The sequence below is a fragment of the Emydura macquarii genome, unplaced genomic scaffold (assembly GCF_026122565.2).
Source record: "Emydura macquarii macquarii isolate MOO-44397 ecotype Brisbane River unplaced genomic scaffold, CSIRO-AGI_Emac_v2 contig_2140, whole genome shotgun sequence".
In the NCBI taxonomy this organism is placed as follows: domain Eukaryota; kingdom Metazoa; phylum Chordata; order Testudines; family Chelidae; genus Emydura; species Emydura macquarii.
The window spans coordinates 5873-21055 of NW_027132277.1; the positions used below are offsets into that span (position 1 = coordinate 5873).

Genomic DNA, 15183 nt, shown 5'->3' on the forward strand with positions numbered 1-15183 from the left:
GGCCAGGCCCCACCCAGATACCCCCCACCCAGATACTACTGCAAAGAGTCCAATCATCCGAAGACTAAACTCTTGTCCGCCACAGGACAAGAATCAGAAGGACTGAGGTGCACCAATGCCCAAGGCCTTGCAATGGCAAATGACAGGGAATTGAGTTGGTGAGCTCTCTACACCCAGATGATTCCAGCAAGCGACCCACACCCCATGCTGATTGCATGTGTCGGCTGGCTCTGCCAGAGCTGAAGCGCACAGGGACTGCGGCAGGGCACCGGGACACAGTTTCCTGAGCTGTGTCGCTGTAAGAGTTAAGGGTGACAGATGACGTACATGGACATGGGCGGGTGTATGCACATTAGGAGCATCTGGTGGCAGCTGCAGGGAAACCAGTGAGAGGAACCAGACTAAGGAGGCTGACAGAATTCTGTGTCTTTGAACTGAACTCGGTGTGAAGAGTTCTTGCTTTCAGTGAGTGCAGGGGAGTCACTTGGGGGCAGCAATTGCCACTGAGTTACGTCACTGTCAAAATCTTGTTCACGGTGTCCGGTGCCGGTCTGCCAGCTCTTCATTGTGATGTGGAAAACAGTGGAAGCAGGAGGGCTGCATAGTGCTGCCACCTAAAAGTATCGCTTCTCGGCCTTCAGTGGCTAAGATCAAGCGTAGTATCTGTTCTTATCAGTTTAATATCTGATATGTTCTCTATTTGAGAACTCTATATTAAATGGATTTTTGGAACAGGGAAATGGAATAGGAGCTTGCTCCATCCACTCCATGCATCAACCTGGTATTGCAGTTTTTCCAGGAATGGTGCACTTCCCCTTGGGGACAATTTTCTGGTTTAATAAAAGAGATGAACTTGGTTGTTGTGTTCAGAAAAAGGTAGTGTTTCTGAATACTTGGTAAGGTTTCAGTGGAGTGTTTACATTTTAGTCTTCTTTAATTGCTAAGAGAGCTTTTAGGGTTTCTACTTTACTGTTCTTTGAAGCTTAGTTAAGCAGCTGCATTTACTTTGTTTGCTGTTGGTCTCTGGTGATGTTTCACAACAGAAGAGAATTGTTCCCTGCCTTTCATCTTGAGAAAACCTCCCTGACACTGTTATAGTTTAGGACACAGTCTCTTTAACAGTTTTGCCCGGATTAGGAATAGTTTATAGGAGCAGTTTTTACCCCATCTTTTATACTGGCTGGCTCTCATGTAAGTCTATGGGCCTTGCTGTGTCATGCAGCCTCCTCTACGTCCAGTGTGGTTGTTAATCACCAGCTAATTGCAAGCATGACTAGTCTCTAATTTCTGTACTTTGTGTGTTCCCAGGGTGGATCCTTCTGTACTTTAGGGTCATTTTTTTGCATTTTAGGGTCTTCGATGTGCATTCTTCGTCCTTTGGGGTCAGGATGGCAGTCTGCATCTTTACTCCCCTTTCTGTTGTTAGAGCAGTTTAGGTTGGGTCTTTTTATGCCCTGCACATACATTCCTCACACACACACACAAAGAGAACATATCAAGATGCTGTTAGGTTCAATAGTACAAGTTCCAGGAGAGAGCTCACTTCAAGAAACTAAAAAGATGGAGTCCACTTATGCCACACTAAACAATACTATACCATTATCCGAACGGTAAAGGAGAAAGTATAACGGTACATCCCCACAGGCTCCACCCACCCCCTCTGCTGCCCTGCTCCCCAGTCCCACTGCCTGGATCCAGCCCCGTCCTGCTCTGGACATGTAGGAAAAGACCGCAGAGACCAGGAGGGACGTGCACCTACCCCACGGGATCAGCAGGCTCTGGCCCCCCAGGCTGCTGTGATCCACCCGGCAGGCGTAGCTGTGCCCGTCACCCGGCTCCACGGCCAGGGAGCTGCGCAGCTGATAAGTCAGGTCAGCATTGGGCAGGATCTCGGTGGAGTTCAGCCGACAGCCTGGAGCCACCTCCTCCCCATCCTGCAGCCAGGCCACATGGACGGGCCGGAGGTAGAAACCAGTGACCCGACAAACCAACCGTAACAGCGCGGGGGTCCCAGCTGGGGGAGGGTCTCAGGCAAACACCACGGCAATGGAACGCTCTGAGACAAAAGAGGGAGAGAAACAGTGCAGGGGAGAGGGGACAATTCGGTCTGAGCCTCAGGGATTCACTAGCCAAGCCCAGCTCCATTTCACGGGGTCAGGTGTTGGCCCAGCTATGCTGGACAGGTCTCAGTTCTGCCCCCTGAAGTGACTAGTGGGTGATAGGATCCCCCTTCACTTCCTGTCCTAAACTGCCGTGCAGTGCGGCTATGAAATAGCTACTGCGCTCCACCCCAGATACAGCTGCATTTGTACATAAGGCAAGGGGTCCGTATATCAACAGCCCCTTGCCCCATCCTAGAGGTGGCTGCAAATGAGTGAGTGAGGAGTGGTGTCCACGTTCACCTTGCCTCTGCAGAGACTCTTTCCCACGCTGGAAAAAGCTCTTGATCTCATTGACACAAGCTGTTCTCAGGAGCAACTGAAGCATGATGGTCGTGCCTCTGTCCCGGGTGAGAAGGTCCTGCACGTAGAGCAACACCTTGCGCTGCAGCCGAGGGACCCGGATGCCTGCATCCACGTTGAAGCTCCTCATGTGGTCGCCATTCACCGCGGCATCCCAGAATCCCCTCGAGGTGCCGTTGGGGTGGAGCTGGCAGCCAATGGAGGCCTGGATAACAAAGGGGTCTGGCACAGGAAGAACAGGTGGGATCAGGATGAGTCGTCCGGAGGTCACCGGGGGTGAGGGGTGGAGGGCAGAACTAGAGAGATGGGGTGGGGAATAAATCCATGAGAGATGCAGTGATGATGATTGGCCACAAGATGGTGGCAGGCTTGTGGGGTGGCCCTGACTGAAGTTAAGGATACATTGCGATGTCTGGTGAAAGCTGATTTTTCAAAGTACTCTAGCTCTGAGGTCCACATTCACAGTCAGATTGGCTCAGCAATCACTGTGCTACTTGGGGGCCTGAGGCAGAGTTTGTGGTGCAAATTTGGGGTCACTTGGTCATAGGGATCCTGAGATACAGACAGTTCACAGCTTTGTGCGTGATCCTTTCCTCAGCGTCTCCTCAGGGTGTGACACACCGAGTCCCACACTCACTTAGCAGAAGAGTCTGTAACCTCTGAACCCCAGGTTCAGCTACAGAGTATCAGAAATAAAAAATGGTAACATCCATAAACCAGTCGGAGAGCACTTCAATCTCCCAGGACACTCTGTAGCTGACTTGAAAGTTGCCAAACTTCTGCAAAAAAACTTCAAAAACAAACTTCAGCAAGAAACTGCAGAGCTGGAACTGATCTGCAAACTTGAAACAATCAAATTGGGTCTGAATACAGACTTGGCATGGTTCTCTCGTTACAAGAAGTAATTGTCACTGTTCAGACATTCTCACCTTCTAATCAATGGTTGTAAATAGGCCTCATCTACTCTAACTGAATGGACTTTGCTGACACCTACCCTCCCCATTGTTGTTCCTTACCCTTGGATGTATATATATATATACCCCCTATCTGATTTCTATTCCTTACATCTGATAAAGTGGGTTGCAGCCCACGAAAGCTTATACCTGCAGAAATTAAATGTGTTAGTCTTTAAAGCCAGATACCCAAGAAAGAATTCTCTGTAATAACTCAGAACCCCCCACATCAAACGTCCCCTCACAGGCCATTGGCATATCTACCACCAGTAGCCAAAAATCAGTTCATTGCCCAACTAGGCTGTACTATTGTACCATCCCCTCCAGACATTTAGCAAGCTCACTTTTGAAGCCACCTTAGTGTTTTGCCCCCACTGCTCCCCTAGGAAAGCTGTTCCCGAACTTCACTCCTCTGATAGTTTGAAACTTGAGTCTATTTTCAAGTCTAAACTTTCTGATGGTCAGTTTATAGCCATTAGTCACCATAGGCCCTTAGTGATTCATCAGTTCTTTCTGCTGCGCACTGGCACTTAGTGATTCATCAGTTCTTTCCGTGGTGTGCTAGGCGCTTGGTTATTCATCAGCTCTTTCAGCTGAGTGCTAGTGCTGATTTGTCAACTCTTCAGCAGTGCGTTTGCTATTAGTGATTCGTCAGTTCTTTCAGCAGCACGCTTGCGCTTAGTGATTTGTCAACTCTTTTAGCGGCATGCCATGCACTTACTAATTCGGCCTCATGCATCAGCTGTTCCAGCAGGTGTACTAATTGAGCAGTACCAGATGCTTTCTAATTCATCAGCTGATGTAGCCTCAAGCATCAGATTTTCAACAGCAGGCTAGACACACACCAACTTATCTTCAAATATCAGCTCTTCTATCAGCACTATTCTAGGTGCTGAGTTATTCGGCCTAAAATATCACCTTTCAGCCTCAGGAATCATCTTCCCACTTCTACCCACATCATATTTCAGAAGACTAGTCTTCTCAAAAACTTTTCCTCTTTGTATTGAGCAGCCAAACTATCATCTACAAAGGAAACCTCATCTTATAGTGCCCCTTAGGTGACCGGGTTGGGAACTGATTGTTCAGTTAGGCGGGAAAATTTGTTTGTTCCTGATTGGTCAGAATTCCCCGTTTTGATTGGCTCTAAGCAAGCCTTGCTCATTGGTCCGCTTTCTCCACCAATCCAGGACTTCCCTTTTCAATCTTCGGCTCCTGCTCTAACAACTGAACAAGTCTCCCTCCCTCTCTAACAGGGGATTGACTGGGAGGGACTGGTTGTGAAAGTCACCGGCGACATCAATCCCCCCTTTCTGAGACCCCTGTGGAATAAAACAGTCCAGACAGAGTTCTTAGCCAGCAAAGACCCAGAGTTTGGCGGTGCATTTACGTGACTTCACCTCCCACCCCGGTGGGGGGGTAGCAGAAAGGGCATCGAGTGAGACCTCCGCTGTTGCTGCCACGGCCACAGCAACTGGCCACCGTAGCCACCGCTGATTCTCCTTGTCTCTGCCCTCTGCCACCTCTGTGCTGTTGTTTGCTCCACCACTGTTGGCCGCTTCACCATCGCTTTCTCTGTCGTCACCTGCCTCTACTGCAACCTCTGCGATGCCACTGCTTCACCCAGCTCTCAGTGAGTCAGCACTTAGCAGGGAAACCTCACTTCTATTACAGGCTGAGCAGTCGTTTCACTGAAACAGGATCTCACAGCAGGTCTAGGGCTGAGCACTTAGGTCTGATTATCAGCGATTTCAGCTTTAGTGATCATTAAACAAAACAAAAGATTCTCAACTGAGTCTAATCAGCTCTGTCTTTAAATAATAGAGAGCAGGAGGGTGGAATGGTTTATAGGATTATCAGGCCATGTCTACACTACATCACTTAGAGCAGCACTGATACAGCTGCGCCGCTGTAGCTTTTCTTGGGAAGATGCTCTAAGCTGATGGGAGAGAGTTCTCCCTTTGGCTCAATAACTCCTGCCTTGGTGAGGTGCTAAGCATGTCAGCAGGAAAAGCTCTCCCATAAACATAGCGCTTTTCACATGGGTGCTGAGATGTGTGAATTGATCACTTCGGCAAGGCAGCTCAGTCTGCTGAACAGGTAGCCAGAGTAGTTGTGTTTATGCAAATATAGGCTGATCCTGAAGTCTTTTGCCCCCCAGCGCATCACTGGATGGGGGGTGGGGGACTCATTCTCATTCAGACCCAGCTTACACAAAATGAAAATGTGACTCTCGGCAGGAATCCGTCTGGACTGTTTTATTCCACTGTCAATCCCCTGTTAGAGAGGGAGGGAGACTTGCTCAGTTGTTAGAGCAGGAGCCCAAGATCGAAAAGAGAAGTCCTGGATTGGTGGAAAAAGTAGACCAATGAGCAAGGCTTGCTTACAGCCAATCAAAACGGGGAATTCTGACCAATCAGGAAGAATGGAATTTTCCTGCCTCACTGAACAATCAGTTCCCAACCAGGTCCTCCTGAGGGCAATAAAAGACGATGTTTCCTTTGGAGATGATAGTCCATTTGATTATTGAAGAGACAGCATTGAGAGAAGGCTATTTTGTTAAAGTGTCTTAAGGCAGAAGCTGGAAGATCATCCTTGAGGCTGGAAAACAACGTTTTATTTTGGATAAATAAGCAGCTAAGTTAATGTTATAAGAACTGACATCTGAAGAGAAATGATTTTGTACTTATTCTGCTGTTGGAAATCTGATTTTTGAGGCTGAATCACTTCACAATTCAGAAACTGCCTAGTGAATTAGCACACGTCTAGGATGTTGCTACAACAGTTGATGCATGTGGCTGAATCACTGAGTAGTGTACTGCTGAAAGAGCTGACGAATCACTGAGTGCTTATTGCACCCCTGAAAGAGCTCAGGAATCACTAGGTGTCTATCATGCTACTGAATGAACTGACGTCTGAGGCTGATTCACTGTGCCTAGCATCTCCGAATGTGCTGCTCAAAGACATGGTGCCTGAAGGTCAATAACTTAATTCTGAGTGTGCTGCTGAAAGAGCTGAAGAATCATTAAGCACTGAGCACGCTGCTGGAAGAGGTGAGGAATCATTTAGGAGCTGACAAATCACTGCACCTAGTGTGCTGCTGAAAGAGCTGACAAATCACTGCACCTAGTGGATTGATGAAAGAGCTGACAAATCACTGCACCTAGTGTGCTGCTGGAAGAGCTGATGGATCATTTAGCACCTAGTGTGACCCTGAAAGAGCTGATGAATCACTAAGGGCCTGGTGCGCCATTGAAAGAACTATGGAATCACTTAGCGCCTAGCGTGCTGCTGAAAGAGCTGATGAATCACTAAGGGCCTAGGGCAATTAATGGCTATAAACTGACCATCAACAAGTTTAGACTTGAAATTAGACTAGGTCTGAAGCCATTAGAGGAGTGAAGGTCTAGAACAGCCTCCCAAGGGGAGCAGGGGGGCAAAAAACTTAGCTGGCTTCAAAACTGAGCTTGATACATGTATGGAGGGGATGGTAGGATAGTACAGCCGAGTTGGGCAACGAACTGATTGTCGACTACTGGTGGTAGATATGCCAATGGCCTGTGAGGGGACGTTTGATGGGGCGGCTTCTGAGTTATTACAGAGAATTCTTTCTTGGGTGTCTGGCTGGTGAGTTTTGCCCACATGCTCAGGGTTGAACTGATCGCCATATTTGGGGTCGGGAAGGAATTTTCCCCCAGGGCAGATTGGCAAAGGCTAGGGGGGTTTTTCGCCTTCCTCTGCAGCATGGGGCACAGCTCACTTGCTGGTGGATTCTCTGTCCCATAGTCTTTAAACCAGGATTTGAGGACTTTAATAATTCAGCCATAGCTTAGAGGTTTATTACAGGAGTGGGTGGGTGAGGTTCTGGGGCCTGCATTGTGCAAAGAGGTCAGACTTCTGTCCGTGAGCGCTTCCCCAGCGGCTCCTCGGGGCGTGGAACACGGAGTCACAAACACTCCCAGCAGGAGAGGCAGCAACCTCTGAGCCCCAGGTTCCTCCATCCAAGCCCTGTCGCCGAGAGGCTCCTGGGCTGTGAGCTGTGATCACAGGGCTGGCGTTCCCTCTGTAGTGAAACGCACACGCATAGGCAGATTGCCCTGAGACTAGCTATGGCATGGCAAGGTGCAGGGAAGAATATGTGGGGACAGTTGGTTAAGGGGTTCCTGAGAGAAAGTCTCCCCCAAGGATCTCCTTTTAGGTACTCCATCATCGGACCCCCAGCGCAGACACTGGGCTGAGGAGCTGGGAAGAGGAGTGCTGGGGTCTGTCCCATCCCCTGGGGCAGAGCTGGCTGTGAGGGTGGGGGAGGCATTATCTTAGCTCTGCATTTCCTGCTTCCAATTCTTGTCTTGGGGGTTTCATGCTCCCCAGAGGTGTCAGTTTTCAAGGTTCGGGCAAGGCAGGTCATGGGGCACCGTGAGCACCCTTCCCTCTCCTTCAACAAAGGCCTTTGGTAGGGCCCATGGTTCTAAAGATCACGAGCCTATGGTCAGGGAACGGACACGGGGCCTTTCCCTTCTAGAGGGCACAGGCTTAAATCAGGTCCCAGAGCTGGGGGACTGGCTCAGTGGGGTGGAGAAGAGGAAACGGGGCCTTTTCCCTCTACGGGGCCCAGCCCCATTCAGCCTAAGGGCCAAGGACTGGCTGTCAGGACACACTGAGTTGCTGCTGTCAGTGTGTCAGCTTCCTGCTGGATGTGGGGAGGGACCCCGTCAGCCCGCCCCATACTCACAGCGCTCTCCTGCATCCTTAACTACTCTGTGCACCAGACGGATGAAGCTGGACAGGTGGCGACAGATCACCGTCTCCAGGACCTGCCACTCCTTCGGGGTCAGGCCCAGCTGGGCCCAGGGCTGGAGGAAGTGGATCCTGCAGGTGTTACGGTCCATAGAGTGGGTCTCTAGGTCACCCAGCAGGACCATTCCCGCTGTCTCCGTAGAAGTGGCGTTGTGGAAGACAGTGGTTTTAAGCAACCGGAGTGTGAGAGATCCTGGGGGCAGAGCAGGGGAGGCTGTGGGGAGAGGGGAGGAAACAAGTGGAGGAAAAAGCCAGTGGGGAAGAGAGATTCATGAGTCTCAGTCTCCTTAACGCTCCCTGGCTACTGGGTCTCCCTGCTGGCTTCTAACCTGCCTCCCCCTCCTCCGGCACCCCCAGCAAGGGTCACTAGCCGAGCACAGTTCTGCCGCACCCTGGCTTTAGGATTATGCTATCTCCATTACCCCAGTAGCAAAAAGGGAAGGGGGGTCCCCACTTACCAGCCAGGGCCCCCCATGCCCAGCGGAGGAGCAGCAGAGGGACCAGCATCCTGGCAGGAGAAGGGGGATGCGGGCTCTGGTGGGCGTCGGGACAGAGGGACGAGGGGTCGCCCACGTGTTCTCGGTTCCTTTCCGGGGCTCATGTCCCTCCACCAACTTCTCTCTTTGTCTCCGCCCAGCTCTGTGCCCGCAGCTGCCAGCGCCGAGCCAATGAGGGCAGAGTGAGTCAGGGAGCGGAGCCAGCGCGGGAGGGGGATCCCCGGCAGCATGATCAGAACCAGGCCCTGTCCCAGGCTCAGTGTGTGTGAGACGCCCCCCTCCACCTCCTCCAGCCTGGGGTATCGCTGCCCCCAGCACAGCCCCCCAGCACCACACAGGGGCATCGGGGCCAGCCCTGACTTCCCAGGCACAGCCACCCCTCCTGAGCCCCATCCCGCTCACTCTGCCACAGGTCCCCTAGTACTGCCCTGGGGTAAAGGGGCCAGCCCTGACTGACAATGGAGAGCATCCCCCGCTCAGGGCCAGATTACCCATAGACAAACTAGGCAGCTATTTAGGGCTCGAATTCATGGCAGGTGCTAACTCACAGACTAGGATCTGCTCTTAGTGTGCTCAGGAATTGACACGACTCTCGTTCGATAATGACAGAAAGGCTTTAATTACTATACTTATAAACATATCAAATGGGCCCTCAAACCAAAAGTCCAGTGTATTTTAGCTGCAAAAGCAATTATTATCCTCACCAATGCAGGCAAGAGGCAGTGATGGTTTTCTTAGCAGCTTCTCCCGAGAGCCTGGATCCATTGTCTCAGAAGACAGCTGAGCAAGATGGCAGTTCTTGTCAGTTTCTGGTCCAGAGTGATTCTTTACTCTTGAAGCTTGCCTGCCTTGCTTATTTCCATTGCTTCGCTTTTATATTCTTAAATCCAATGTTTTCCAAAGCATTTTGGTAATTTACGTGAGTAAACACAGGCATTTCAGAGAACAATACAAGAAGGAGAGACCCATGTGCTTTTCTTAGTGACAAGGGTACTAGCCACCTAGATGTGTTGTGTAGTTTCAGTGTTCCACCCTTCACACAAAGGGGTGTTGGGGTTGTTGTGATTAAACTGAGCAATACCTGGGGTGGCATCCAGCCATTAGCTTGGATTTCTCACTGTTTTACCAGCGCTTGTTACAGCATGTGTGTCCTGCAGTGCTGGTGCTGGGGTTTGTCTGCTTTTGCAGCAGGGGGCTGTGTTGTTCTGAGCTCTGAGGCAGCACACAAATGATCCTCCTGTAACACAGCAGCATTTTCGGTCTCTGGGCTATTACGAGTGACAATAAGACTAAACGTGCTGCTTTGTTTTCCACATCACTTGCTAGCACTGGGGCTGTGCAGACTGTGGTTTCTCACCATTTCCGTACATGGTTTTAGGTTTCGCTGACAGTTACCACGCCAGCCAAGCAAGCAACTGCCATTAACCCATGTTGCAGAGAGAAGGAAAGGGGAAGTGACGTGACCTGCTGACTCCAGTCTGATGTGTTAGCTGCAAGACTATCCCCGCCAGGCCCTGCAGTGCAGATTGTGAAGGCTTTTCATTTCATGCCTTTGCTGTCTGAAGGAACCCTTCTGCTGGTGGAGTCGGCAGCAGCAAGGGCCAGGTTAAATATCCCAGGGTTCCTCTTAACAATACAGCACTGATCTGGCTCAAGCCACCACCCAGTAATCTGGGGAAAATTACCTCCACCCCCGGGCACCTCTAAGAGCAATGTATCCCCTCTCGCAGACACTGAGCTGTGTAGAGCAAAGAAAATCTATAATTAAAAGGGAGAAGGAACCCAGAATTAATTTGGTAAAACGCCACAACCACGATTCATAAGCATACGACCCTGTACAAAATGCCCACCCCAGAGTACATCGGGCCGTGTCCTTTGCCTCAGTTCCTCACCTTGTGCTGTGAAAGTCTGACAAACAAATGTTCCTCTGACACACACACCCGCCTTCCCTCCTCCGCGCCACACTCACAGTCGCATTCTGTGGCCAGCAAAGACCCAGAGTGCGGAGGTGCATTCACCCGGTGGGGACGGGGGTGGAAGGGGAAGTGTCGAGTGAGGCCTCCGCTGCTGCTGCTGCCACAACCATGGCAATGGGCCACCGTTGCCACCATTGATTCACCAGTTAGCAGGGGAACCTCACTTCTGTTCCAGGCTGAACTGTCACTTGCATTGGAACACGGTCTCACAGCAGGTCTAGGGCTTAGCACTTAGGCCTGGTGATCAGCGATTTCAGCTCTAGGGAGCAAACAAAAGATTCTCAAGTGAGTCTAATCAGCTCTGTCTTTAAATAATAGAAAGCGGTGGGGACATTCCCTATCTCCTGGTGGGAGGGACCCCATGTGGGGGTTGGCTGCTCTGGGGGTAGGGGGACCTCACTGTGCAGGGGGAGCCCCCTGCTTCGTTTCCCTCACTTGGCCCTGGAGAAGACGCTGCTCTTCCAGAGAGAATCTCTCCCAAATTCACCTGGACGGGCGGCCTCTTCTCTAAACCCCATTGCCAGGATCAGGGCAGATCTGGGGGTTGGGCCCTGCCCCCCACAGGGTCCCCTATCCCCTCTAGTCCAGAGCGATTGCTGCCCACAGCAGAGGGCGCAGTCCTATAGGATGATCCCGTCAAGTTACCCCCACTGTGCCGAGTGATAGCGGGAAGGGGCCGGGGCAGTCACAGCCACAGACAGACCCCATATGTCCTGCTGGAGAATGCCACACGCCATCGCAGTATCTCCATCGTGGAGCAGGCGCAGCTGGTCCCTGCATAGTGAGACAGCAGGAGACGGAGGGGAGCAGCCGCCCAGCCCCCCGAGAGCGCAGCGAGGTGAGTGTCTTGGATTTCACACCGTTTTACCAGTGGTTGTTACAGTGCTGGTGGGGTTTGTCTGCTTCTGCAGGACAGGGGGCTGTGTTGTTCTGAGCTCTGAGGCAGCACACAAATGACCCTCCTGTCACAGCCCAGCATGTTCGGTTCCTGGGCGATTAGGAGTGACAATAAGACTAAACGTGCTGCTTTACTCCCACAAGCTCCAGTCTGAACTTGAGTCTAAACGCACACTCGCAAACCAGTAAAAGACTGGTTAATGATTACAATGGGTCTTAAAAGCGTCAGAAGGAAAGGAATGTTTGTGGACCATTTTGTTTCGTGGGTTTCAGATGTTAGTTTTTAAATCAGTAAATTTTGTAATGGAAACAACGTGACCAAAAACCTGTCACAAAATTTGAGACTGTCGAAAGAAAGCTTAATGCTAATAAAATCCCCAAACCCCGTACGGAGTTCCACCAAGTGTGAATCGTGTCTGTTTGCACCACGGTCCAGTCTGCAGTTCTGGCCGCTTTCTCCCTCTCCTTGCCCCTCATCCAAGCATCCCAAATCCATTTCTTCTTTGGGAAGTAAAAAATTGGAAACTGCCACGGGGCTCCTTTTCTTCAGTACCCAACAGTGCAAACGGAGCTCAGAGACGCCGAGGGCCCTAAGGTAAAGAGTCGGAGGCGTCTATGGAGCTACTGTCCATAACGTCACCATCGCAGCCATCGTGGGTGAATGAAAAGGTTCTTCCGATTAAAGGCCGGCCTTCTGCGCTCCAGGCACTGCTGGACTCGATGGGGGAGGTTTCCCACAGCGGTGGTGGGGGAGAGATTCCTTCTGCAAAGCCTGTTTTCCTTCCTAGGTGCTGATTAACACGGGCGTCCAGGGTACGCCTTGAACCAGGACGCCACAGAGTCCGCAGCAGAAAAGCTCGTCCCCGGATCAGCCCGGCAACAGCACTGCCCGGCCGTGGGCTGAGAGCTGGCAGGGCTGGCGGGGCGGGGCTTGCGGGCGCGTATGCAGATCTAGGAGCGAGCGGAGCATTGTGGGATCGGAAAAAGGCGGCGGATCCCGGCCCATTGGGCCCCAGCCAGGGCTCGGTGGCGAGAAGGAATCGGGCCGGAACCGTGGCGGGCCTGGTGGCGGCGTTCGGTGGCGGCGGTGGGGGATCGCGGGAGGGTCGCGTCGGTCCCCACCGTGTGTTGAGAGTATTTTGCGAGCGAGGGCGGGCGGCGTCGGGGCCATTTTGCTCATACTTACCTGGCAGGGGAGACACCATGATCACGAAGGTGGTTTTCCCAGGGCGAGGCTCATCCATTGCACTGCGGGTGTGCTGACCCCTGCGATTTCCCCAAATGCGGGAAACTCGACTGCATAATTTGTGGTAGTGGGGGACTGCGTTCGCGCTCTCCCCTGGCTTACTTTGTCTTAAAAACAGATTATTACGTTATTTATTTTGCGGGCGGGGAGTCGAGTTGCTGCACTGTTTACGGAACTATTTTTCAGGCGCTCGCTGTTCTGTGGTTCCACTACGCCGACTCGGGGATGGGAGCAAGTTGCCATGAGACTCCATGGCACCGGTCGGTGGCCGACGGGTTCGCGCTGCTCTGCTAGTTCAGAAAGGGGCAGCGGGACCGCCGCTGGGGTGACCAGATCTCCTGACTGGACAGTAAAGGCGTAAAGTAAAGGCGTAAAGGGATTGCGCGCCTGCCGGAGGGCGGGATTACGGAGTTTAGAAGTTGGGATACAAGAGACCCCCAAACGCTCCGCATCCCCCTTGCTCCCACCAATTTCCACATCACAGTGAACCGCCGGCAGCCTGGCGCCAACACGCCGCTCGCTTTCAGAACGACGCTCCTCAGTGGCCGATCGCTGCCCCGAATTGGCTCCGCTCCGAGCACTGGCAGTGCGAGACCGACGCGAAGCCCGGCCCAAACACAGAGGGTGCTTTCGGCCTGGGGAGTTCGGTCCATCTCACTGGGCTCCCATCCCTGCCGCCAGACGCTCCTAAACTCCGTAATCCCGCCCTCCGGAAGCACGCAATCTGTTAACTCTCACAGTGACACAGGGCTGCCGACAGACGCAGTCCTAACCCCCATAATCCCGCCCTCCGGCAGGCGCGCAATCCCTTTACTCTCCCCGGACCGCCGGGCCGGGGAACTGCCGGCGCCGTGCCGCAGCCAGGGCGGCCAGACGGCGAGCGTGAACGATCGGAACGGGGCGGGGCTGGCTGCGGGTGACGGGCGCCTGTGTAAAACGGATCCCGGAGCACGGGCACTGTCCCTGTCCAGTCAGGCGATCTGGTCACCGCAGCGGCGGTCCCGCTGCCCCTTTCTGAACTAGCAGAGCAGCGCGAACCCGCACCCCTGCGGGCATCGGCCACCGACCGAGCTGCTCAACGGGTGGGCCCCATGAGCCCCGGCCCGGCCGGAAGCCGAGTCGGCGTAGTGGAACCACAGGAACAGCGAGCGCCTGAAAAATAGTTCCGCGGGCCTCCCCCCGGCTCACTCGAACAGCCGCAACAGTGCAGCACCTCGAGTCGTCCCGCCCGCAAAATAAATAACGCAATAATCTGTTTTTAAGACAAAGTAAGCCAGGGGAGAGCGCGAACGCAGTCCCCCACTACCACAAATTATGCAGTCGAGTTTCCCGCATTTGGGGAAATCGCAGGGGTCAGCACACCCGCAGTGCAATGGATGAGCCTCGCCCTGGGAAAACCACCTTCGTGATCATGGTGTCTCCCCTGCCAGGTAAGTATGAGCAAAATCGCTCCCGACGCCGCCCGCCCTCGCTCGCAAAATACTCTCAGCACACGGTGGGGACCGACGCGACCCTCTCGCCATCCCCGACCGCCGCCACCGACCGCCGCCACCCGGCCCGCCACGGTTCCGGCCCGATTCCTTCTCGCCACCGACCCCTGGCTGGGGCCCAATGGGCCGGGATCCGCCGCCTTTTTCCGATCCCACAATGCTCCGCTCGCTCCGAGATCTGCATACGCGCCCGCCAGCCCCGCCCCGCCCCGCCAGCTCTCAGCCCACGGCCGGGCAGTGCTGTTGCCGGGCTGATCCGGGGACGAGCTTTTCTGCTGCGGACTCTGTGGCGTCCTGGTTCAAGGCGTACCCTGGACGCCCGTGTTAATCTGCACCTAGGAAGGAAAACAGGCTCTGCAGAAGGAATCTCTCCCCCACCACCGCCGTGGGAAACCTCCCACCTCGAGTCCAGCAGTGCCTGGAGCGCAGAAGGACGGGCTTTAATCCGAAGAACCTTTTTATTCACCCACGATGGCTGCGATGGTGACGTTTTGGACAGTAGCTCCATAGACGCCTCCGACTCTTTACCTTAGGGCCCTCGGCGTCTCTGAGCTCCGTTTGCACTGTTGGGTACTGAAGAAAAGGAGCCCCGTGGCAGTTTCCAATTTTTTACTTCCCAAAGAAGAAATGGATTTGGGATGCTTGGATGAGGGGCAAGGAGAGGGAGAAAGCGGCCAGAACTGCAGACTGGACCGTGGTGCAAACAGACACGATTCACACTTGGTGGAACTCCGTACGGGGTTTGGGGATTTTATTAGCATTAAGCTTTCTTTCGACAGTCTCAAATTTTGTGACAGGTTTTTGGTCACGTTGTTTCCATTACAAAATTTACTGATTTAAAAACTAACATCTGAAACTGCCACGAAAC

At 52.9% G+C, this 15183-nt stretch overlaps 1 protein-coding gene and 3 non-coding genes across 4 annotated transcripts; 2 read left to right on the top strand and 2 right to left on the bottom strand.

The window, feature by feature from the left end:
* Positions 1 to 352: 352 nt before the first annotated feature.
* On the bottom strand, positions 353 to 8737 carry LOC137160105 (antigen-presenting glycoprotein CD1d-like). Its single transcript, XM_067558546.1, is given in 5 exon segments — positions 353 to 372; positions 1760 to 2056; positions 2403 to 2684; positions 8145 to 8423; positions 8668 to 8737. Coding segments are annotated over 5 exon segments (927 nt in total). The 5' UTR covers positions 8717 to 8737.
* On the top strand, positions 623 to 815 carry LOC137160129 (U2 spliceosomal RNA). Its single transcript, XR_010921785.1, has one exon. It is a non-coding gene; the product is annotated as a U2 spliceosomal RNA (small nuclear RNA).
* A 4020-nt stretch (positions 8738 to 12757) lies between the features above and the next one.
* LOC137160127 (U1 spliceosomal RNA) lies at positions 12758 to 12921 on the top strand. Its single transcript, XR_010921783.1, has one exon. It is a non-coding gene; the product is annotated as a U1 spliceosomal RNA (small nuclear RNA).
* Positions 12922 to 14099: 1178 nt separating this feature from the next.
* On the bottom strand, positions 14100 to 14263 carry LOC137160128 (U1 spliceosomal RNA). Its single transcript, XR_010921784.1, has one exon. It is a non-coding gene; the product is annotated as a U1 spliceosomal RNA (small nuclear RNA).
* Between the last annotated feature and the right edge of the window lie 920 nt (positions 14264 to 15183).